General features: G+C 35.9%; 1 protein-coding gene across 2 annotated transcripts in view; it reads right to left on the bottom strand.

The window, feature by feature from the left end:
- The window catches only part of USP24 (ubiquitin specific peptidase 24), a 140,929-nt gene that overhangs the window by 41,784 nt on the left and 72,253 nt on the right, over positions 1-26,892 (bottom strand). For both annotated transcript variants that reach the window (XM_081305687.1, XM_081305688.1), the window contains exons 25-39: positions 26,625-26,691; positions 26,390-26,500; positions 25,618-25,716; positions 25,351-25,524; positions 22,713-22,798; positions 22,462-22,555; positions 21,267-21,422; positions 19,094-19,191; positions 17,097-17,192; positions 16,751-16,979; positions 15,741-15,900; positions 14,187-14,342; positions 11,957-12,027; positions 10,915-11,075; positions 1,057-1,118 (exon numbers count right to left, since the gene is read on the bottom strand). In XM_081305687.1, coding sequence (XP_081161813.1) covers positions 1,057-1,118; positions 10,915-11,075; positions 11,957-12,027; positions 14,187-14,342; positions 15,741-15,900; positions 16,751-16,979; positions 17,097-17,192; positions 19,094-19,191; positions 21,267-21,422; positions 22,462-22,555; positions 22,713-22,798; positions 25,351-25,524; positions 25,618-25,716; positions 26,390-26,500; positions 26,625-26,691 — 1,820 coding nt within the window. The remainder of the gene's footprint in view (positions 1-1,056; positions 1,119-10,914; positions 11,076-11,956; positions 12,028-14,186; positions 14,343-15,740; positions 15,901-16,750; positions 16,980-17,096; positions 17,193-19,093; positions 19,192-21,266; positions 21,423-22,461; positions 22,556-22,712; positions 22,799-25,350; positions 25,525-25,617; positions 25,717-26,389; positions 26,501-26,624; positions 26,692-26,892) is intronic.

The following is a 26,892-nucleotide window of genomic DNA, read 5'->3' as shown; positions in this document are numbered from 1 at the left end:
TAGTCACTGGATCTTCATGTACTTATTACATAAAGATCTTTGTATGAAACTTCTTTTAGAATAAAGTGATGGAAAAAATTTGCTTCTTTTGAGGACTCATTCTCTTTCTTCTTGGGTATCAAGAATAACTAACTGTACACTGTTTCCTTTTTACCTTTGGCCCACAGGAATCTCACAATCAAATTGACTGTGTGGGGATTTACAGTCTATATACACATAAAATATGTTTTTTCATCCAGGCCTTAACTTTCTTTTGAAATTAATATTTTTTGATCACCAGGATTTTTTTTTTTTTTTTTTAAACCCAGGGACTCCATACATGCTAGGCAAGTGCTCTACCATTCAGCTATACCCCCAGGACTTTTAACATTTTATTTTGAGGCAGGGTCTTACTAAATTGCCCAGGCTGGCCTTGAACTTGTGAGCCTTCTGCCTAGGACTTTCCAGTAGCTGGGATTATACAAGCATTCACCACTGTGCCCAGTCATCCTAATTTTTACTTATTTCCTGTACACTGAAGCAATTTATTTGCATAAAGGATGGGGAATAAACTAATAACTTCTTGATTTGAGCAACTAAATTTTACATAAAGTACTCCAACATACTCTTACATTATTAAAAGGTAAATACAGATAATTAAAATCTTAACACTCTAACAAGAGAAATCTTAACAATGACACTTTAATCATTTAATTAACTTCTATCACTATCAACATGCTTCAATAGATTTCCTCTTTCCTTCAATGATCAACCTTCAAAACTGTCAGAATAGATTATACTAGAGAGAAAGGCTCTTCATCATAGTTCCATGTTGGTACAATTAAAATATAAGTCTTAAACAATTTTTAAGTTAACAAATCTTCTCAACACATTAATAGTTGGGACTGTACTGACAGAGAGCTCACTGGCTTACATGCTATTTTCAGGAAATCATTTCATTTCAAACAAAGATTATAATCACATTTGCACCTGACATTGCTAAAGCAGATTAAAAATGTCTACTCTGGCTTTCTCTTCTACTTCCCCACCCCAAATCAAAGTTAGACGTTTACTTACTTGTTAGATCATCTAATAATTGGCACCTCAAATCAAAATACTCCATACACTGAGATAACAGTCTAAAAAATAGATAGGTTTCAGTTACTAAAAATAGGGTGTTTACAAAATAAAAAGCATTTTCCTTGTAAAAACAAGTTCATAAAACAATTAAGATAATTTTCCTAAGCATAAAGTAACTGCTTTTACATTAGTGCATTTTAACATGGAGCATATTAATGATTTTGCTAATAATGACACAGTAAAGGAAAAATAGTGTAGAGAGGGAATTTTTAATAAACATGGTTTTAAATGATTTAAGCACTGACTGCATTTGTTCATTCAATTATCAACTAATATCTGTTAAGCACTTATCAAATGCTTACACCTTTTTAAAGGGGACACTGAACAAAAGAACAAGGGGGACAGATAGCAAATAAAAAATATATACATGTCAAGTGGTGACAAGCACTAAGAAGAAAAATAAAGGACAGTAAAATAAAAAGGGCATTTCTTTAATGTGGAAGTGCTTTTTCTGTAGTTATAGTGGTTAAAAGCTCAGGTTTTAGAATCAGATGCTGGTTTTAATCCTGCTTATACTACTTACACCTCAGGTGTCCAAAGACAACTGATTTAAATTCTAACTCATACACATGTTTATATTTACTGGTGTATATATATACACACACACACACACACTCACATGTATATTTATGTATAGACATACATTTGTGTGTGTGTGTATAGACATATATTTGTGTGTGTGTGTATAGACATATATTTTTGTGTGTGTGTGTGTGTGTATAAAAAGATTTATTATAGTTTAGCTATTAGGTATCCCCCAAAAGCTCCTGTGTGAAACAATGCAAAAAAATAAAAAATAAATTTAGAGACAAAATGATTGGGTTCTGAGCCTTAACCTAATCAGTGTGTTAATCCCCCTAATATGGATTAACTAAGTGGTAACTGTAGGTAGGTAGGGTTTAGCTAGAGGAGGTAGGGAGGCATGCCCTTGGGTTTTATTTTTTGTCCATGAGGAATCTCTCTCTTTCTCTGCTTTCTGGTGTGATGTCCTGAGATGCTTTCTTTTTCTACCACACTGTTCTGCCTCACCTTGGGCCCAGAGCAATGGAGTCAGCCATCTATGAACTTCTGAAGCCATGAAAACCAAATAAACTTTTTCTCCTGTAAAATTGTTCTTGTCAGTTCTTTTGTTCATAGTAGGAAAAAAAAAAAACTGACTAAAATTAGGCTCAAGCTTGTATTAATGATTAAAATATATAATGAACCAAAAATTATGTTTAAAAAAAATAGAGATAATAAAAACAGACAAATTCATTTGGCCATTCTGCGAACTGAAAGGTAAATAAATATATGTAAATAACTTAGTAAGCTGTGTGGTATGTCGTTAGCCCATGGTAACTGCTAATTAAATACATTTAAAAAGATGCAAGGCACAGTTTTCAAAATTTTACCAAACCTAATCAATGCATTTTTAAGAGATTCTTTGATATATATTAAAAAATCTAATCAAATCTAACACTTTTTGCTTTTCCCCCCAAATAAACTGATTCATAACAAGGATAAGATCAATAACTTCTAAAAAATGATCCAAACATTTCAATTAAAAAAACCCCCAGTTTTTAAAATAAAAGCATTTTTATATCTTTTAATTCAGATGTCTATTGGGGAAAAAACACTATTAAAGATTTATTTTTCAATACTAGAATCATACAATTTATGTCTAATTCAGGTTAAATGTTGATGTCAACTATAAAGTAATTTTAAGTTTTGGCTAAAATTTTAGCATTAACCATAATGACTTTACCTAACCAACCAAAATCCTGACTTCTTCCTATTTATACATCTGGAACATAAAAACCAAAGGTCAAATGCTTCAAAATATTATGTTGAAGCTCTGACCAGGAATTCTCATATATTAAAAAGTATATGAAAACATAACAAATGTTGATACACTCACTAAATCGTGTAATGAAGACTTGCAAATAGACAAAATTATAATTCAATTCAAGGAATATCTGCAGATTACACATCTTTTATCTAGAATATACAGGCAGTAAGAAAAGCTAAGAATGAATCAAATAATCACCAAGGAATTAGAAGATATCTTGGAACAAATGAAAAATACAACATACCAAAAGTTAGGGGATACATCAAAAGCAATGGAATAAAAGGAAAATTTACATCTATAAATGCTTACATTAAGAAACCAGAAAGATGCCACATCAACAACTTGGAACTAGAAAGATGAAATGAACAAATTCTTAGAAACTTATCAAAACTGAATCAGAATGAAATAGGAAATCCGAGTAGCCCTGTAATTAGCAAGGTGATAACTGGTAATCAAAAACCTACCCAAAAGAGAAAAGTACAGGACAAGATGGTTTTGTTGATGATTCTACCAAACACTAAAGAATATGAGTCCTTCTCACACTCTTCCAAAACACTACCCTGATATCAAAACCAAAGGATCTTCCAGAAAATTACAGAGTTATGTCCCTTATAAATGCTTACGCAAAAGTCCTCAAGAACATGAACATACTAGTGACCCAAATTTAGCAGTACATTTAAAGCATTAATTATCAGGAACAGGTAGGACTGACACTTGGAATGCTAGGATGACTGAACATATGAAAAAATGATTTTAATACCACATTAACAGAAAGAAATGGGGGAAACAAGCCCATATGATCATCTCAAATTGATGCAAAAAAAGCATCTGACAAAATTTAATGCTTTTTTGCTATAAAAACTATCTCACCATAATAAAGGCCATATATGAAAAATTCACAGCTAACATCGAACTCAATGGTGAAAGAAAGGTTTTATTTCCTCCTTAAGAGAACAAGGATGATCACTTACTTTGACCATTTCTGTTGGCTGGAGTATAAAAGGTCTAGCTAGAGAAATCAGGCAGGAAATAAAAGGAATACAATTTGGAAAGGAGGAACTAGAATAATCTATTTGCTGATGATGCAATCTTGTATAAAATGAAAACCTAAAGATTCCACAAAAAACCTGTTAAAACTAATAAATATATTCAGCAAAGTTATAGTATACAAAAATCAGTTGCATTTCTTGCACTATCAATGAACACACTAAAAAAGAAAACAATTACATTTACAATAGTGTCAAGAAGAATAAAAATAGTCATCATTTTAACCAAGGAAATTAAACACTTATAAAGCAAAAACTACCAAAAAAAAAAAAAAAAAAAAAAAAAACTGCTGGAAAGAAATTAAAGATGACATAATTAGAATGATGTCCTTGTTCATGAATTAAAGACTAAATTGTGTTAAGATGTCTATACAAAGTCATCTACAGATTCAATGATATCCCTATCAAAATCTCAATGATATTTGCTGAAATAAAAAAACAAATCCAAGATGGCGTGCTAAGGGAGGCTACATTCTGTGTCACTCCATGACCCAGGATTCAAGTAGTGGGAACACTGTTTCTCGAGAGTTATTAGAGGATTCCTCCAAGAGATGCTCCTGTGCAGGAATCCCAGCTGCCATGCCTGCACAGGTCCCTAGGTCTTAGCTTCAGCACAGGACTCCCGGCTGCTTGCCCATGCAAGACCTAAGGCTGCCACTTCCGAGTGGAACCCCATCTACCAATATGAAGCTCCCGGTTGCCTCTATCTTGGGACACTGCAACCATTGACATAGTTTCTTACACATGGTAGCCTGCATCTGGGGACACTGGACAGGGTCTGGAGACAGCTACTAGTCACAACACAGGATGCCACAGAGCTGCATCTCTGAACACACTGCCCAACATACCACCTGGCCCAACACCCCATCTCTTAAGATATCTGCCTCCATCTTGGGACACCACTGATGCCATCTTTAGTTGGGGTACCTACCAGTTTGGGACACCAACTGGGGCCTAGAAGCAATATCAAGGTACCTATAGTCCCAAACTCCTCCCTCTCCCCTGCACCTACTAACCCGGCACAGTGCTTGCAGCTATGCGGCTGGTCTATAGCTCGCAAAACTTGGTCTTGAACTGCCCAATACCAAACAGCTCTCCATGACAGGTGTGCAGCCCCCAGAACACAGCCCACAAGACCTCCGGAGAGATAGGTTCCTGATTGGTATGTAGAAAGGGAGGAGGTGAGTGAGATACAGTTTAGAGACTAAATTAGAGATCAGGAATTGTGAGGTCTACAGGCAATATAAGGAGATAAGATCAGGCACCCACATCACATGATCAGGCCCCAAAGGAGATCCTTGGGGTGCAGTCTCCCATCAGGCACCAACAAGTGCTATACCCTACCTCCAGAAGCTCCGCCCCCAAGACCAACCCTCCCACCCTAATAACCTTCACCATCCTGAGGGTAAAGATACTAGCAAACAACAGACAACCACACCTATTGGATGAGAAGGGAAGCAGAAAAGATACTGATCTCCAATGAAAACAATCTTTGTATTTTTGAGAATTTTTTTTCTTTTTCTTCTCTCTCTCTTCTCCCACCCTCACATCCCTAACATTTGTGAAACCATGTACTTTTCATAAATTAAGCTACTGAGGACTGGGCTGTCTGAATAGTATATTATAGTTGTGTTGTATATTTCTTTTAAAGTTTTAAATTTTCTTAATTTTTATGTTTGTTTCTTTTTTGTACTCTTTCATCTTCCCACTTGTCTCCCCAAAATCACTTTCTCTCTTTTCTCCTGCTACTAGCCAACTTCTTTTGATTCCTCTTTCACACTTCCTGAGATCTAATAACTCTATATCCTTACTTCCTACCTCCTTAACATCTCATCCTACAACCCACCCCCAGTTCTCTCTTTGTCCACCATCAGAAACTGTAGACCTTTTTGCAAACCTACTATTTTTGTAGATAATAACTGAACTCACCATTTCTGAATATTGTGACAAAACCGTAAATGTCATAATAGCAGTTATTTGATTCAAGGCTGTATATTGTTTGTATTGGGATCATTAATATTGTTCTCCCCTTTAAAGCAGAGGTATTGGAACCCTGCAGGGACACTATAAGCCTATAGGGTAAAAACTGTAACACCTTGGATCTGCAGTGCTAGAAGGGAAGACACATGAACAACATAAAAAAACAAGGAAAGAAAGTGCCCCAAACAAACCAAGATACTACATTATTAGAATCCATGGCCAGCACAGCAGAAGAAATGACAGAGAAGGAGTTCAGGCTGTATATAATTAAAATGTTCTGTGAATTAAAGGATGATGAGAGTGCAAATACAGGCAGCGAAAGATCATTTCGATGAAGAGCTACATAAAGAAATACAGGAAGCAAAAGATTACTTCAATAAGGAGATAGAGGTTCTGAAAAAAACAAAACAAAACAAACAAAAAATCCCAAACAAACAAAACAGAACAGAAATCCTTGAAATGAAGGAAATAATAAACTAAATTAAAAATGCAATAGAAAGCATCACCAACAGATTAGATCACTTGGAAGACAGAACCTTAGACAATGAAGACAAAATATATAATGTTGAAAATAAAGTTGACCACACAGTGAAGATGGTAAGAAACCATGAACAAAACATTCAAGAATTATGGGATAACAAAAAGACCAAATTTAAGAATCATTGAGACAGAGGAAGGCATAGAGGTACAAACCAAAGGAATGAACAATCTATTCAATGAAATAATATCAGAAAATTTTCCAAACATGAAGAATGAATGGGAAATCAAATACAAGAGGCTTATAGGACACCAATTGTACAAAATCACAACAGATCTACACCAAGGCACATTATAATGAAAATGCCTAACATAAAGAATAAATAAAGAATTTTAAAAGCCATAAAAGAAAGGAATCAGATTACATATAGGGGGAAACCAATTAAGATCTCTGTAGATATTTTCAACCCAGACTCTGAAAAGTAAAAGATCCTGGAACAACATATACTAAGCTCTGAAAGAAAATGGATGCCAACCAAAAATCTTATATCCAAAAAATTAAGATTTGATGATGAAATAAAAACCTTTCATGATAAACAAAAATTAAAGGAACTTACAACTAGAAAGCCCACACTACTGAACATCCTTGGCAAAATATTCCATAAGGAGGAAATTGAAAAAACAATGAAAATCAGCAAAGGGGTGGGGGGTATTACACTAAAGGAAAAACCAATTAAAGGAGAAATCAAGTCAAGTTAAATACCAAAAATAAACAAAAATGGCCAGAAATACAAATCATGTCTAAATAATAACTCTGAATATTAATGGCTTAAACTCACCAATCAAAAGACATAGACTGGCAGAATAGATTAAAAAAAAAAAAAAAAAAAAAAAAGACCCAACAATATGCTGCTTTCAAGAGACTCCTAGAAAAAAACATACCACTTACATGGACTGTGAAAACAAGCAGGGGTTTCCATCCTCATATCAAATAAAGTAGACTTCAAGCCAAAGTTAATCAAAAGGGATAAAGAAGGACATTTCATACTGCTTAAGGAACCATACATCAACAAGACATAATGATTATAAATATACATGCTCAAACAATGGAGCATCTATGTTCATCAAACAGACTCTTCTCAACTTCAAGTGTCAAATAGACCACAGCACAATAATTCTGGGTGACTAATACACCTCTTTCACCACTGCATAGATCTTCCAAACAAAAGCTGAACAAAGAAACTACAGAACTCAATAATACAATCAATATCTTACACTTAACTGACATATATAGAATATTTCATCCTTCAAGTAGTGAATACACTTTCTTCTCAGCAGCACATGGATCTTTCTCTAAAACAGACCATATATTATGCCACAAATCAACTACTAGCAAATACTAAAAATAGAGATACTACCCTGCATTCTATCTTTACATTCTTCTTTCATAATGGAAAGAAATTAGAAATCAATGATAAAAAAAAATAGAAGTTATTCCTACACCTGGAGACTAAATAATATGCTACTGATGAACAATGGATTGCAGAAGACATCAAAAAGGAGATTAAAAAATTCTTTGAGTTAAATGAGAACATAGATACAACATATCAAAATCTCGGAGACACTATGAAGGTAGTACTAAAAGGAAAGTTCATTAAATGGAGTTCATTCTTTAAAAGAAGAAAAAGTCAACAAATAAATGGCCTAACACTTCATCTCAAAACCCCAGAAAAAGAACAAATCAACACCAAAGCTGTAGAAGACAGGAAATAATTAAAATCAGAACTGAAATCAACAAAATTGAAACAAAACAAAGAATTGAAAAAAACTGACAAAACAAAAAGATGGTGCTTTGAAAAAGTAAATAAAATTGATAAACCCTTAGGCATGCTAATGTAGAGAAGGAGAGAGAAAACTCAAACTCAAATTACTAACATCCATGATGAAAAAGGAAATATCATGACGGACACTACAGAATTACAGAAGATAATTAGAACTTATTTTGAAAATTTGTACTCCAATAAAATAGAAAGTATCAAAGGCATTGACAAATTTCTAGAGTCATGATTTGCCCAAACTGAATCAGGATGATATATACAAGTTAAACAGATAAAGAATCATTTGATCATCTCAATAGATGCAGAAAAAGCATTCGAAAAAATACAGCACCCCTTCATGTTCAAAACACTAGAAAAACTAGGGATAATGGAAACAAATCTCAGCATTGTAAAAGCTATCTACACTAGGCCCAAGGCCAACATCATTCTAAGTGGTAAAAAACTGAAAGCATTCCCTCTAAAAACTGGAACAAGACAGGGATGTCCTCTTTTACCACTTCTATTTGACATAGTTTTTGAAAAATCTAGCCAGAGCAATTAGACGGATGAAAGAAATTAATGAAATGCTGACAGGAAAAGAAGAACTCAAAACTATTACTATTTGCTGACAACATGATTCTATACCTAAGGGATCCAAAAAATTCCACCAGAAAACTTCTAAAACTAATAAATGAATTCAGCAAAGGAGCAAGACATAAAAATCAACACCCATAAATCAAAGGCATTTCTGTACATCAGTGACAAATCCTCTGAAAGAGAAACTAGAAAAATTAGCCCATGTACCATAGCCTTAAAAAAAAAAAAAAAAAGACTTGGGAATCAATAAAAGAGGTCAAAGACCTCTACAATAAAAACTACATAATGCCAAAGAAATTTAAAAGACCTTAGAAGATGGAAAGATCTCCCTTGTTCTTGGATAGGCAGAATTAATACTGTCAAAATGACTATACTACCAAAAGCATTATACAGATTCAATGCAATCCCAATGACATTACTCATAGAAATAAAAAAAGCAATCATGAAATTCATCTGGAAAAATAAGAGACTCAGAATAGCCAAAGCAATCCTTAGCAAGAAGAGTGAAGCAGGTGGCATCACTATACAAGACCTTAAACTATACTACAATAGTAACAAAAATGGCATGGTATTAGCGCCAAAATAGACTTGTAGACCAATGGTACAGAACAGAGGACATAGAGACAAACCCACATAAATTCAGTTATCTCATACTAGACAAAGGTGCCAAAAACATATATTGGAGAAAAGATAGCCTCTTCAACAGATGGTGCTGGGAAAACTGGAAATCCATATGCAACAAAATGAAATTAAGCCCCTATCTGTCACCTTGCACAAATCTCAACTCAAAGTGGATCAAGGACCTAGGAATTAGACCAGAGATCCTGTGCCTAACAGAAAAAAAAGTAGACCAAATCTTCATTAGGTCCCAACTTCTGTAACAAGACTCCTATAGCACAAGACATAAAATCAAGAATCAATAAGTGGGATGTATGCAAACTTAAGAGACTCTTCTCAGCAAAGGAAACACTCAGTGAGGTGAAGAGAGAGTCTACAGCATGGGAGCAAATTTTATGCACATCATATAGAACACTAATCTCTAGGGTATACAAAGAACTCAAAAATCTTAACACCAGAAAAACAACCCAATCAATAAATGGGCCAATCAATAAATGGGCCAAGGAACTGAACAGACACTTCTCAGAAGATGATGTACCATCAATCAACAAACATATGAAAAAATGTTCAACATCTCTAGAGAAATACAAATCAAAACTGCTCTAAGATTTCATCTCACTCCAGTCAGAATGGCAGCTATTAAGTACACAAACAACAAGAAGTGTTGGCGAGGATGTGGGGGAAAAGGGTTTACATTGGCCTAATGCCTCTTTTCTTTCAGGGCTCTAATTATAAAATATATGTACAATGAAAGTAGTTACTGATTTCACAAATCTCCATATTTTACAAGCCCAATGGGAGGGGTTCACTGATAAAGCTGAGGTGAATAAAGTGGCATAAGCTTGAAGTCAACGTGGACCTCCTACTTCCTTTCCTGGGACCAGATGAAGGAAATAGCCTCAATCATTGGAGGCTAGCCTGCAGAGGGAAGATGGGACAGGCAGAACAGACCTACCTAAGTCACCCTATGAGCATTGAACACAAACTTTCTTACATGCTTAGGCACATATAAAGCCAAGATACAAAGCTAGCAGGATACCCCAGCTACCTTTAGTCATGGGGCCATAAAGGATCTGAGCCAAGAAAGTGAGGTGCAGGGTATAGGACCAGTGTGACCTTCACACAGTGACCTGGTTCAAATAACTTTAGTCACACAAACCAGGTGACACCTCTTTTTCTCTGAGATGAGTAGACAAAATAGGATGGGCTGGGAGTTGGGGGTGATGAAGGAGAAAGCCATATGGTATTTAATTTTCCTGTCCTGCATGGGAAGAAAAACACAAATGCCCCCTTTTAGGAACGTAATGTCTGAAGAAGAAAGGAGAAGTTCTTTTGTTATCTCATTATGCACTATAAATTTTGGGGGAGATATATATATAAAATTCATCCACTGTTTTTGGTTAATATGAGATTTTTCATCTTTATTACATACCTCTGATTGACTCCTCTCATAATGCTAGTTGGGGACCAAAGAGGCAGCTGAGCTGTGAGAATGACACCTAGAAGAAATTGATTTGGCTTCTGCACATCTGGATGAGCTGAAGTGTCTGTCTGACTAAGAGTGTACAGTTGATCACAGGCAACCCGGCGGATCTGAAATCATGTGATTAGTGGCAAAGGACATGTCAGACAACATTTAAAGACTGCTTAAAAAGTGATTCCTCCTAAGTCCACACTATTTATTCATTCATGTTACTGAAAACACTAGAGTAAGATATCCATGTTTCAATTTTTTTTAAGTATTTATTTTTTAGTTGTGGTTAGACCCAACACCTTTATTTCACTAATTTATTTTTTTATGTGGTGCTGAGGATTGAACCCAGGGTCTCGCACGTGCGAGGCGAGCGCTCTATTGCTGAGCCACAACCCCAGCCCCTCCATGTTTCAATTTTTAATAGTAAAGAATCCACTGAGTAAACAGGCTAATTATAAATGTGCTTTAGGAACTGATTCCCTAAATTATCCTACTATCTTCCTAGAAACAATAGGTTTAATTTAATGTAAACAAAAATACAAAAAAGAAAAACACAAAAACAAAAGCACAACTACTCTTCTTTAAGTGTTTAATTTTTGAAGTCATGTAAGAAAGTCAGAATTTTAACATCCAATTAAAGTTCATGGCTTGAAGGTGGTCTTCCTGATTTTAAACCACATGTTGATACTTAATGTCAGCTGCCCTTATAAGTTACAGGTGCTGCACACTGGCTGTAACATTTTGGTTGTCATTAAAAAACATTAATTATAATGCAAGTCTCAATTTCTACTGGGACATGGAAGGGGTAGCAGAGAGGAGGATGGTATAGTTCTAATAGTCACATTTCCTTCAGAGTGGTCCACCACTTTCCCTGTGAGGACTAAGTGCCATTCCCTTTGTATTCCCCAGTGTCAAGGTATCCATGACAGCCCCCACCCCCAAAAGAACAAAGTTCTTTCTTTCTCTCTTTTTTTAAATAAGGAATGCAAAAAATCCTTACTTCAGCACTTGGTGATCCAAGCAGAATATCGATGATAAAATCAGCAACACAGGGCAAGTTATAGAAAGATGCTAATGATAAGAATAAGGAAAATTAAGGGGGAAAAGGAACTAAATTAGTTAATGCATTTTCAAAAATTTTTAAAATTTTGAGTAATTTCTTATATGCAACTTAAGCAGAAATTCATCTCTTCTTTCTACATGTAATCAAAATTCAAGAACTTCTTCAACTACTTCCATGTCTGTCCATTTACCGTATAAATTTTTAAGGTACTCATGGGAAAGAGCCATATTTTAGTAATCTTTGTATCTCACAGTGTGTGCACATACCAGTTTAAGAATAAATGTCTCCTCTTGATAAACTATCAATACTGGTAACTATAAAATGTACCAAAAATACAATCACATATGATAAAAGACAAAAGTTTAGAGGGAAGTTATATTTTCAATTTTTTAAAATCTTGATTTGAAAATATTTCTAAAGAATTCTAAGAAAATCAAATTAAGCATTTGGCATAGATTTTAATGACTTATATTTCTCACATATAAACATTCAAAAGCATTCTTGCTCAGAGAAAACCATTTTAGACACTACTTTAATGTTTCATAAATTTCTATCATTTTCTGTGTATTTATCTCAATTACCTTTATCCCTGGCATACCTAATTAAGTTTTATACAAAATACATACTGATCCCCAACTCTACAGAACAGAAGTGTGAAACTGGTAAGAATAGTCAAGACTAGGGCTTCTTTGTGTTGGTACCATTTTTAAAAGTACAGTTAAGATTTCATGCCAGAATATTTACGTATTGAGGGTCTACTGCACATCAAGCAGTGCTTGGGTACTGAAGATTCAGCAGGAAACAAAATGCACAAAGGGTCTTCATGGAGCTTACAATCTAGTTGGAGGATGATGGCAATAAACATGATAATTACATGTTATAAAGAGATAAACGGTATAGAAAAAAAAGGTTAGGGGTCAAGGCAGTGCTAGGGAAAGGGGAAGGGTATAATTTTTTTTTTTTTTTTTAAAAAGGTTGTCAGGGAATGTCTCACCAAGATGAAATTAAAGCAAGGGCTTACAGGAGATGGGGAAAAGAGAACCATGTGCAGAGATGAGAAAGAACATACCAGAAAGAGGGAACAGCCAGTGTAAGAACCCTGAAACAGGCAGGAAGGTGTTGGGGAAAAGTAAGGTACCCAAGGACTGAGGGGGAGAGCAGGAGAAGGTGAAAGAACAGAGTATCAATGGGTAGACTGCCATGGACCTTGAAGTAAAGATCTGGCTTTTACTCTGGGTGAACAGGGAAGCCACTTGGAGGCTTTGAGAGAGGAGTGACATAGTATTAGGAGGTCTACCCTGGTTATTACAAGGACAGAAGCAAGGAGATTGGTTAGGCACTATTACAAGGCAAGTAAGAAGTGATGGCAGATCAGAAGAGCTTCAGTGAAGGTGGTGAAGGGGTGCAATCCAGGTACAGCTGGAAGGATGATAAGCCAATCAACTGAAAGTAGGGTGTGAAAAAGGCAATCAAGGGTGATTCCAAGGTTTGTGGTCAGAGGAACTAGCAGGGTAAAACTACCTTTATGTTGGGAAAATTCTTCAGTGATATGGATATGATCAGTTCTGTTCTAGACAGAATGCTTAGGATGTCTATCTGCTATCCCAGTGGAGATGGCAGGGGAGTGGTTCAGGTCACAGATCCAAATTGAGGTGCTGATGGTTGTCAGCATCTAGATGGAATTTATGGCTATGAAACTGGACGAGATCTCCAAAGAAATGAATGCTGACAAAGCATAAACAATGAAGGGCTCAGCCCTAAGTGCTAAAATGTTAAAGAATGGTTAGTGTTAGCTCAGTCCTCCAAAGCCAACAATAAAGATGAAAGGGAAAATATATTAAAAGTTTTGTAATTTGTAATAAGTCATTATCAGGGATGCATACGTAATCCTAATTACATAGTATATGAACTAGTAATTTGGGTTTTCTTAGTTCCTCAGCTGGACAATAAGTTCCCAAAGGGCAGACATACTGCCCTTAAAAAATCTTGCTCAATAAACACTTCTTCAGAATGAACTATTCTAGTACCATCCTTAACTACTCCACATGCCAACTTTCCCCCTCCTTTCATTTCTATTAGTAGCACCTTGTCTACAAGCAATGTAAACAATTTCTACTAGAATCCTGGCCTTTCCCTGAAAGAAATCAATCACAAAGAAGCCTCCTACCCAGCTGCTGGCTCCGAAGCTGCAGGCATGTAACAAGAAGAGACAAAGCCTCTCCAGCAATCAGTGAGTCTTTGGTGGACACAGACTGCTGTCGGACACAGATTCCTGCATGCAGGGCTACAGGTTCTCCTTCACTTCCAGAGCTGCAATTGCTTCCTAAAAGTAGTCAAGCTCGAGTTTACTATGGCTTCGATAGGAACTGTGCAGTTTTAATATTCTTTTAATACATGATCCAGAATTCTCATGCGACATTAAATACATCAAGAGAGCACTTATATCTAAACAGATTCAATCACCATATTTGAAACACCCTATTTTGTCTTAAAACTCATTTGCAATAGTTCACAAGGCAAAACTAATTTCAGGTGATAGAAGAACAGTGCAATTTTGGAGCATGAAGGATACCTTCCTGTGATATTAAAAATGTTCCATATCTTGTAACTTGATCTTGAAGGATTACTCATACATGAAAATCCTAAAAATATTGTAAACTTAACATTTTTGTATTTTACATTTTGTATTTTATTTGTATGCCATAAATTTATTTCTATTATTAAGTATTTATAAACACATAAAGCAGAAAAAGCAAATAAAGCTAGGAAATAAAATTGTATTAAAAAAAAAACAACAACCCAACAGATGGCATCATATTAAAAAGCTTCTGCACAGCAAAGGAGCATGAAGAGAGAGCATGAAGAGAGAATCTACAGAATTAGAGAAAAATCTTTGCTACCTATTCTTCCAACAGAGGATTAACATCCAGATTATATAAATAATTCAAAAACAAAATAAAACAAAACAAAATCCTCACCAAAAAAGCAACCCAAATAAACAGGCAAATGAACTAAATACACACTTTTCAAAGCACAAAATACAGATGGCCAACAAATACATGGAAAATATTCAATATCTTTTGCAAGTATAAAAATGTATATCAAAACTACTGAGATTTTATCTTACTCCAATTAAAATGGTGGTCAAAGGTGGTTATGTTTTCTTTCACATGTGGAATCTAGGAGAGATAGGTAGGGAAAGGTAGGGAGTAACCTCATGAAAATAGAATGGAGACCAGCAGAGCAGAGAAGGAAATCAGAGAAGGGAGGAGGGAAGGGAAAGGGGAGGTCAATGATATTGACCAAACTACATTGTTATATTGTGTGCATATACGAATATATAACAATGAACTCCATTATTGTGTGTAAAATGTAATGTACCAATTAAAAAATATGGGGGGAAGCTCCCCGCCCCCCCAAAAAAACCCCCACCAAACCAAGGAAAGAACTGTTTTCCAGGTGAGAAAATTCTAGATGAATTTGTGTAACTATCACAATTTCTGGCCCTCTTGCATTTTTATATTCTATGTTCTTGCAAATGTCTTTTCTTTTAAAGAAAGCATGGCACATATAGTGCACAAATATTAAGCCTGCTCAATTTTTACTCATGCTCAACAGCAAAAGGCTCTCTTTGTGACTCTTGACACCTCTACACATAGATGATTCTAATAGCTATTTCTTATTCAGTGTTCTAATTACTATTCCTTGTAAAAATCAGTACCTGAACTGCTGAGTCTGTTTCGAATTCCAGCAGGAAACAGAGAATTACTTTCTTTAATTGGCTGGCTACTCCCAACCAGGTCGAGTCGTCCTGCAGCAGCAGCCCATGACAATCTCATAAAACAAGCCACGGTAGAAGTGAAATCACTTACTTCCATAGTCTAAAGAAGTGTGGAAAGAGTGTTATTAGGAAAGGTAATGCAGTACGAGCACATTCTACTGACTTCTATACCTTCTTACTGGCCTCGACTTTGTGAGACTCTTTTTCCCTCTAACAGCATACAAGAAGACAGCCTTCTTCATGCTATCCCTCTGTTCAGACTTTTAGTATCTCTGTTATTGTAAAACAGAGCCTGCTCTTCAGGCCCTAGCTTCAAATGGCCTTCACCAATTTCCCCCCACCCCTTCTTTTTTCAAATTTTACTTTGAGATAGGGTCTAAGTTGCTGGGCTGGCCTCAAATTTGTAGTCCTTCTGCCTCAGTCTCCTAAGCAGCTGGGATTATAGGAATACTGCTATGCCTAGCCCAATTTGGTTTTTACTATTTTCCTTTCCCACACACTATGCTTTGGCCTCTGTAAACTATCACATGACCTGCTTTTGTCTTTAACTTTGCTCACACTCTCCCTTTTACTTAAACAAATCTCCTCTCTCCACCTCTTTAAATACCCCCCCCCATCTATCTATCTATCTATATAAATAAATATATAAAATCCCCATCTAGCCTGCAGGATTTAGCACAGATGCTAAATCTAGAAAAAAAATTACTCATGATGGCAAAAATGAAGGAAATTATTCCACTATGAAGGCCCACAGAACACTCTGCTTTTACTACACTTGCTTTTACTACACTCTACCTTCCAAGTTATTTTTGCACTACTGGTCTCTTTCTTGACATAAATTCCTTGAAAGCAATATTCACATTTTAAACACTTCCATATCTACATGGTCCATCTTCTAGGCAGGGCCTTTAAGGATTAGGTGTTTAATACTTCTTGAATATACCACTCACTTGTATTGCAACTCGAGCAGCAGGAATAATTTCCTCAACTCTAATAGATGACCGATCCGATACTGACAACTGTCGGTAGGATGACTTTTCTGGGGTACCACATAAGGACATCTGTCTGCTTGTCTGCCGGCTGACATTTCGGAATGGGCGAGAAGAAAGTGCTTCTATGCCATCTTTGGTGAGGTCTTCATCTAATAACGTGGGCATGGTTTGTCCAACAAGTAAAAATCTTAAAAGGAAAAAGCTGGACTTATTCAAGGTCATTTAATATTAAAAATGATATGATTTGGAAAGAAAAATAAAGTCAAGTATTGTCTTGTGAGACTAATACAATACATTTACATACCTTGCAAGTTGTAGACAGATGGAATAAACACCTTGCCTTGTCTCATAGTCCACTTCTGATGGAATGGAATCCCTCTGCATGACATTTACAACCAAACTTCAAAGAAAAGAAAAAAGGTAGTATATTAAAAGATTTCTATTTTTTTCATAAGCAATTTTTAAAATAATGAATGCAAAGGCTTATAAAGATTCTTAGTTACTAAGTTTCTACAAAAATTCTTACATATAAATGAACAATGCATATTTCTACCCAATAGTTTCCTATGATAAATAAAACTCTCTTGAATCCATCAAAATTAGACTCTTGATTTAGCCAGATACCCAAGACGCAGTGTTCAAATAGTTCTCATTCTCATGAATGGTCTGAGTTCCTGAACAATTGCTATTTTGGTACTAGTGGAACTATCAATTTAAAAATATATCTAGAATTGGTGTATTTGATCAACATGTTTTCCAATATTCACTACACCCAATACTACTGGTAAAGCTTCAAAATTCTCCCTGCCCACTCCTTCCCCTCTACCCTCTAATGTATCCTCAAATGATCAACCAGAGTGGTCCCTTTAAAATAGACAATGCTCCTCTACTACACAAAGTCCAGCAATGGCTTCCTACAGGAAAAGAAAGCAGAGTCTGCAGAGTAGCCTGTAAGGTTCTAGTTACCCTGATCTCTGGCATCTGCGTAACTTAATGTTGTCTGCCTCTCTCACTCAGCCCCAATTGCTCTGGCCTACACTGGCATCAGGTAGGTAAGGTCCTCATGCAAGGGGTGTGCCCTGGCTGCTCCCCTGGAGACCTCTCCCCTAAGGAGGCCTTATCCCTTCATCTCCTTCAGGTCTTTATGAAGCTTTTCCTAACCCCCACTGCTAAAAATTACCACCCTCTACATCCCAGCTTCCTTCTTTTATTTCTTTCTACAAATCTTATTACCCCCGATGTGTACTTTTACTTATTTGTTTATCTCCCTCTCTAGAGTGCAAGCTTCATGGAGGCATGGATTTTGTCTAACTTACTCACTGCTCTATTTCCTGGCCATAAAACAATGCCTGCAATGTAAATTAATAAACAGATACAGATTAGCCAAAATACAATACCTTTATTATCACAGACCTACAGAGGGCTGGGTAATTTGAAATGAATTTTTACTAAGAACACATTATTGTGTTGAATAATCCCTTGTGTCCCAGTCCTTCTGCAATGCCTGATTAGCCCACATTTCCCTGTTTCTCATGCTCTTTTATCTCCACAAGGTTCTTGCTCAGCTTCCCTTCCTCACCAGACCACTACATAGGAATTCCTGCAACCACTCTTTGCTCAAGCTTCAAGTTGGTCTTCATTCCTCATCCAGAAGACCTTTATCTCTTATCCTTTGCTCAGGTGACACATCGTCATGCTTTCACTCACACTGCCCTCCACCCTGTCTTCTAGTACCCTTTCCCTCCTCTTCTATCAAGGAAATTTCTACTCATTTCTCAATTCCCAGCTCAAAGGTCACTTTGTGCAAAGCACCTTATTAACCTAGAAAATTTAACCACTACTTTCTTGTCCTCCATCCCCCATAACTTTTTATATGCCTTTATTTTAATACTTATAAGATGGCCAGCTAGCTGTCACTCTTAAACCATGAGCCTCTCAAGGGCAGGGTTAATGTTTAATTTATCATTGCATCCTCAGTACTAATGCTTTGCACAGTATAGATTTATTGAGAATGAAATTCACCTTACTTCAAACCGATAAAAAGACTCAAAAGAACCAGAGCCTCTGCATTTCTATTCTTCTTAAGAATTTTCCCCACTACCAGTGGGGAAAGAGATGTGCTTCTGTACATTTTTCAAATAAATGAAAGTTTTAAAATGTATCAAAATATTCTAAGAGACTTAAACATCATTTCTTCTGATGACTCTCATAATGCTTCACACAATACCTTGTAGGAATAAGCAAGGCTTTGCAGGGAAAATTAGCTATTACAACTGTACTCATCTTCTATAACTCACGTACCTCAAACCTCCTGCTTTGAGGAAATTCTCACAGAAGGATTTAGCACAACTTCTTGCCATGTCATCATCAGCTGTTGGCATGAGTTTGGAGCTCAGAACCTAGAAACAGACAAACACAATTAACCATCCAATATGTATGCAGAAATTACTAAGCAAAACATTCAGGGGACTGGGGTTACAGCTTGGGACTGAGGTTGTAGCTCAGATGGTAGAGCGTTTGCCTTGCATGTGTGAGGTACCGGGTTCAATCCTCAGCACCACACAAAAACAAATAAAGTAAAGGTATTGTGTCTGTCTACAACTAAAAAAAAAATTAAAAAAAAGAAAAAAAACATTCAGGCAAAATCTCTTTAAATGTCATATACTAGTTATCCCTTCAGAAGTACATGGGGGCTCATATTTCACAAAACCACATTTTCCATATTCTATTTAATTTGGAATAAAAATCTTTCTGTTGTGAAGAAAGCTAACATGCTCTTCTTTACATGAAATAGGTAAATGTGACAATCTTAGGCCTTCATGCTTAAGTAAGAATAGATAACCCTGTGTCATGTGCTGGATAGGTACTTTAAAAAGCACATAAGCCAAAGTTTTATGAAACAGCCCCGATGTTAAAGATGCAAGATGAGCTCTCTAATGACTCTAGTTCCTGTTCACTGAACGTCTCTAATGCCTAAGATGTGTATTTTATTTTAAAGGTGAGAGGACTAAGACTAGAGAAGTTAAGTGACCTCTTACCCAAAGTCACATGATTAGAATTCAAATCCAGATGTGTGGCACTCTAATACACAGGTCCCCACTCCAATTCTGCAATACGCACCCCCAGAAAGCTTAAATGAATGTTGTGGTAGGGCAGAGAAGAATTTTATACAAATAATCATACTACAATACAAGACAACAAACTCAGTTCACATTATAGTTTCCCTAGCTACAAACTGAAAAGACAGCAGACATTCTGAGGAGCCCATTTCCCAAAGAGCTACCTCAGTTTTCTCATCACCTAAAGGAGGATGATAATTATGATCACCAGAGAATTGTCTGAATTAAGTTGCAAGTTTAAGTTTAGTGCAAGTACCAGCACAAGTGCTCAGTAATCAATAACCCATTCAACTATTATGATTTAAGCATTTAAATCTTAAAATTTAAATCTCTTATTGCCTCAGTTTTAAACTAGATACAATTAAAGATATTTCTCTAGTCTTAAAAAATTTGCTTCTATGAACCTATGGACTTTATGAACTTAGATTTCTAATGTGGGATTTTTTTTTTAAAGATTTTGGGAAATGGGCTCCTCAGTCTCAGATGATGTACTGCGTAGAAGGGAGCCCTCTGCTCTTCCTGAAATTATAGTTCTTTATCTACACACACACACTCCCCAGGCTTAGTGGGCAAACATTTACTGAAGATGACAGGTTTCTTCAAAGGAAGGTATGTTTGGAATATCCACTTTGAAGTTTCCTGGTGGGCAAAAATAAGTTCACAAGCAAATTGCAGGAAATCAACCTTTTGGGTAACAGCAAAAGTGCTTTCTGAAGGGTTAGGCTTTCCAAATATTTGATGTATCTAAAAGCAAAACACACCTATCAGAGTACTTCATACTTAACTGTGAAGTTTTGAAATTATACTGGAGATATTTCATTATTACAGTGTTTTGGTTCTGAGATGATGTAATCTAGGTGGCTGATGATAAGCTAGAGTTCACTGCTGGATCATTCTGTTTTTCTAGGTGCTCTCATTTAGACGAAGAATATAAATTAATAAATATAGGATTAAAAGTAATTGCTTTTTCTAATTCTTCTAAGGTTTTTAAGTTTTGAAATAATAATGTTAAAGTGCTTCCTGAGCAATTCCTCATTAATCTTGATTGATGTCAACAAATTACAATAGACTTAAAAATATTAGGATGTACTTAGTCCAGAAGGCTGAAGATAAAATTAATATATAGGTTTGCAAAGCTTCCAGAGGAAGGTAATGACCTATTTAACAAAAATATTTCTTATTATTTATTTAGATGGTGTTTTACAAGGGTAAAATGAAGATAGGTATAAATCAAAACAGTGAAAATTTTTTGCCTCCACAAACTAATCTTTAAACATTTCTTGCATCTGAAAGCATGAATCTATAAACCAAAATGGATCTGTCAAAATGAAATGAAAACAAATGAGGTTTCTTACTTCCAAGTTGTAAAGCACTCTGAAGGTGGACATTCCTGGAGCAAAAGATCGAAACAGACTTTCTAAGATTGAACTGGCACTTGGCTGATGCTGTTGTTTTGAAGAGAGGGATGGAGATTTTGAAGACTGAGAACTTGATTCAGACAACAATGTCTTCTAGTTTTAAAGAATTTGGGGAAAAAATACATGTTGTAAAGCACAAATTAAACATCTCAGTACATATTCTAATATTTTTTCTCTTAATATAAGGCAAATTAGTAAAACTTTTCTAAACAATTAGCTTCATAAAACCACACTACTCTGTAATTATCAACAAAACCTCAAAGTTCCCCATACAAATTCTAAATGTACAATGATACTCAAATACTACATGAATACTTTTTAAAATGTATTCTAAGCAATACTAACAAGGTCATTTAAATTTATTTCCATGTTTAAAAAGTGAATGTTTACATATTAACAATGAAATCATAAGACTGCTTATGTAGTAATCTTGAAAATTTCTTTTTAGCTAATACTAGTGCTATACTTTCTAATTACATTAGTTCACTTCACTCTCAAATTACAACCTAAGCCAAAGATGACAGGATTAAGCTGATCTAAATTTTAACCACTAAAATATAAAATACAAAAATTGTTCTAACCATTTTGGTCTAAATGAATTTATTTTGAAAACATAATTGAACAATATGATGAATAAAAAGTTTTCCTTCCTCCATATAAATCTTCTAAGAAACAACTTTCTAAAAGTTAAACAAAGTGAATTTTAAATATCACTTGTGAAGAAAATGAAAATCCATTTATGCAAACCACTCAGACATGCATCAATCAGATCCAGAGAGGCATCGTGACAGAAGAAAAACATTTCAACTGAGTTAAAACCAGAGTCTGATCATGAACAAGCAACATCCACCTTTCTGAGCTTCAGTTTCCTATTATATAATACGAGGGAGGAAAACTGGATGACATTAAAGCCTCTTCTGGATCTAAAATGTTATCTCATTATTGACTCCATCTGGATACTTTAAACACCAACATTAAGTTTCTATTTCTATTTATGGCAAAAGTATTTTTCAAAAGAAGACAAAATACTAGGGAAAGATGGCATCATATGGCCTTACTGTGATTTTTAAGTTGTGGTTTTACTGAATTATGATTCATATGCTAGTTAAATAACTATCGAACACACACATACCTTTCTGCCTAAAGAATCAAGTTGATCAAGAGCTTCCTGAATGGCAGGATCAGTGGGTATCAGGAGCAGAAGCTTTCGAACTCGTAGAGTTATCCTGAAAATTTTCAAATACAAATTTCTTTCACATAAGTAAGTTTCAATAAAGAAGTTATTTAGTTAATAGGGAATATAAAGTAAAATTCATTTTAAGTGAAAAGTAACTAATATTCGTAATTTTCTCTCTTTCAAGTCTCATGAATATTTGTATTTACCTTGGCTCCTCTAGATTGGCAAGCTGGTAAAGCATGTCAAACACATTACATACAAGAGCCATTACCACACCAGGGAGGGATTTCTCCTGAGGAAAAAAAAAAAAGCAAAATGTAAATATACATCTATCTATCAAACAATTTTTTCCTTCATTCATCAACTTAAAACCAAAAAAACCAAAAACACAAAACACGGCCCCCGCTACTTTTCTGAAAGGCTGGCCATTAGAAAGCTTGAGAGGAGCACAGTGCTTAATGCTTACGTGCTCTGAAGATCACAATGAGTGATCATCACCTCTAGCATGCACTACCTGGTATCTTCCCCCAGCCACCTGCTGGCAAAGGGCTAAGGCACCAAAAGGCAGGCAGCTTTGAAGAGAGGCAAAACAAGGGTCGTGTGTAAGTAATGCAATGGAAAGCATCAGAGAGCTAATCACAGCTCATTTGCAGCCAATGAGATCATAAGTAAATTGAACACAGAATTTAAGTATTATATATATGGACATCCATTCATACCCACACATATGTACATGTAATTTAAGTCAAGAAGAAGAATTACCCCGTTTTTTCTAAAGATCAGAAAACACAAAGTGGATATAAATGCAAAGAAGATACATGATTAAAGCACTATTTTCTGGTTGTAAGAAATAAGAAACCAGATATCAGCACAGAATGTGTTATTCATATGTGGAAAGATTTTTTAATATCCACAACAAATATAAGTTTAAAATTAGGTCAAACCTGAACATGCTATGTATATTATTTTATTGCTGATTAACCATAATAATAGCACTCTGAGATTCTTGATAATATCAAGTATAATTACTTTAAAACCCCTATAATATTAAACCTGAAGAGTTCTTTGATATCTATGGCAAGGTGATGCTATAAGTCAGAAAAATACAAAGACCTTCCATGTGGAATTAAAGAAATATACATACAGTAAACATGAAAATTAAATCCCCATATGTCTTTTAAATATCTTTGTGTCACACGAAGCTTGCTCTCAGTGGAACAGTGCTACTCAGCTTTGTACCCCTGGAAAATCTGCTCTTATGGGGCTTACATTTTACTAAGGAGAGAAATAAAGAAGATAAGAAAAAAATGTATAGTAAGTAATGGAAAAAATAAGTGAGGAAGGGAAATGAGAAGAGTGTAGGAACAGAAATGGGGTTGAAAATTTATGTAGGACTATGAGAGAAGGCTCCTTGAGAAGGCAGTATATCTGTAAAACCTGAAGTGAGAGAGAATGGCCTGAGGGCATTGGAAACAACGCCCTGGGCCCAGGGTGGAGAGAATACACAGGGCCTACTGTGTGTGGGCACAAAGAGGGAGGCAGTATAGCTGGAGAGCTGTGGATGAGGGCCTCAGAGACCATCCAGAGCAGACATCAGGCAAGGCCCCAGAGATTGCAGCAAAGACTCTGTGAGCTGAGGAGTGGCATGATCTGACTTAAGTTTGGTAAGACCATGAGTCTGCTGGGTGCCCTTCAGGAAAGAGACAATTGGATTAAGGGCAAGAGCTGAGCCACTGAGGGAATTGCTGAAACACTCAGGCAAGGGACGCCTAGACTAGTATAAAGCTGTGTAAGCACAGAAGAGTAGCTAAATTTTGGAAGTAGTTTAAAGGTAGATTCAAGGATTTGCTGACGGGCGCAGGTATGAGGGGGAAAAAAAGGAGAAATTTAAGAATGTTGGCACGAGGAACTAGAAAAAAAAATGAAGATGGCATTATCTGAGACAGAGCAAGATTACAGAACAAAGAGAAATGGCATTAGAGTAAGGTGGTAAGAAAGGGGAAAATCATTAAGTTCAATTTTTTTGGATTTTAACTTGGGGTGCCTAGTAGACATTTAAGAGGAGATAGTAAATTAAAGGAACCATGTATTGATTTTAAGCTAAAGATTAAAAACTGGGGAGTCGTCAATGAACATGCAATATGTAAAACTTTGGGACTAGATGAGATTACTAAGGGAATAAACAGAAAGAAGAGAGCTCCAAGTACTGGCCTGGGAAAGACCTTTATATCAGGAAGATGAAACAGAATCAGCAAAGGAGACAAAAGAACATCATAGAGATGGGGTAGTCAGGAGAGTCTAGAAAGTAAATTTCAAGAGGAAGCAGCTGTATGCATCAATTCCACAGAAACATCAAGATAAGGATTCAGAGGTAGAGGAGGCAACTAGAAATGAGCCTGACTGTCTCCAAGAGAGGATGGCAAAAAGGAAATTGAAAACAAGTTTGGACAACTCTTTCAAGGAATAGGCCAGTGACTGCTGAAGATGAAATTTGAATGAAGAGCTTGTGGTTTTTTTTTTTAAACAATGGCAGAAATAATACAACCTGTTTGGATGTTAATGGAATGACCCAGCTGAGAGGGAAAAATCAATGCTCTATGAAGAAGGTTGTGCTAGAGGACAGTGTGGACAGGCAGAATGACTTGGTGCTTCAGAAGGTTCTGTGACTCAGAAAACTGGTAAGTTATATGTCATCCCCCAGCCGTATCCTAGAAGTTCTCAGTGCATAGCTGTGAAGAGTCAGAACTTGTCTGACAAAAAAGGACATAATGATCCATATTTATATGGGCTAAAGATATTGATTGATTTCAATTTAGAAACAAGAATTTATCAATCACTCAATACCTGCTCCATGGCATATGATGAACTAAAAACCCCACTGCTGCTGCTGCTGGAGCTGGTTGAGGAATCTGCTGAGCTCCCCGAGGGGGTCCCACTGCCAGAGGTCTTTACTGTAAGGATTTGTTCATCAGAAAAGCCCAGCTGGTGAAGAAGCTTTTGATCTTTATTCACTGTCAGCTGTAAAAAGTAGTTTCTTAATTATTGAGAAGCAAAGGAAGAGGAATGTATTCACATCAGGCTAAAGTGTCAGAAGCTATTATTTAAACCCACCAGACTATCATTTGTAAATATCTGTATATTATCCACAGGAGAGCACAACTGCTTGGCTATCTTCCACCGCACACTCCCTATGGTTTCGTTACTGTGGGCCTGTAAAATAAAATCCAAAACTGTTGTGAGAGGGCTTATTTATTCCTTAAACAATTGTTAGTGAGCATCTGCTATGACTGGGCCCTTTTCTAGAAGCTGGGATCATAGCAGAAGCCTTATAAGGCTTCCCTTCTGCTGTCATTAAATGTTCTACTCCACACTCCCACCACTCCCTATTACATGTGGAATAAAATCTCAAACCCTTTCTCGATAGTAGGGCCTTCCACTCACTTTTTCTCACTGTGCTCTACTCATGCCAGTCACCATACCCAACTTGGTACCTGCTGCTCCCTTTGCCTGGAATATTTATTCAAGCAAATATCATTCACTTTATGGATCTGTTCAAGTCTTTAAATAACACTACCTCAGAAAGACCTTCCTCGCCCATCTTTATCTAAAATGGCTTATGCACATTACCACCAGAGTTCCACCAACCCTATCCTGCTTTATTTTTATTTACTCTTTATAATACCCACCACCACCTGCCATTATATTATATATTTATTTATATATCTGCTTGTACCCCATGGTTTCCTTTCCTTTCAGGCCTTTATTCTAAATTTGTTTATCAAACAGCTTTGAGAATCATTATTCATGCAGCTATCTCCATTAACAGTAATCTTATGAAAGTAACAAGATATAAAACTGGCTACAGAGCTTAATATAAACCCACCTCTATAGTGAAGGTATCTTTGGTAGACTCACAGGTAACATTAAGAGTTAAAAGATGTCCATGAAATGAGGCACCATGAGGTAGAATAGTTCGTGGAACAGAGTAAAAATCCTTGAATAAGACATAAGTCAAACAAGTCAGATGCACTGTGCCACTATTAAACATGTCAAAAATATATACCTACACAATTAATATGATAATAAAATAAAGTTGCTTTAAAAAAAGAAAGGCATACCTCAATAGTGATCACATAGCGTTCTGCCAGAAGCAGCAATCTCTCAATTATTACAAGTTTAGTGGATCTATGGTTAAAAAAAAAAAATTACACATATTTGAAATGAATTACTGATCTGAGCTCAGTTCTAAAAACCACAATCAGAGTCTCACTTACTGGACAAAGACTGAAATCTGCCAAGATAAAACCTTTTTACCCAATGGTTCAAACCAGCTCACAACTGAAGTGCCAAGATGGAATAAGGGAGGAGAAGTATGTCCCTCCCCAC

Source organism: Spermophilus citellus (assembly GCF_964194105.1).
Source record: "Spermophilus citellus genome assembly, chromosome: 9".
NCBI lineage: Eukaryota > Metazoa > Chordata > Mammalia > Rodentia > Sciuridae > Spermophilus > Spermophilus citellus.
The sequence above is the reverse complement of the archived record's forward strand: the minus strand, read 5'-3'. Positions and strand labels throughout refer to the sequence as shown.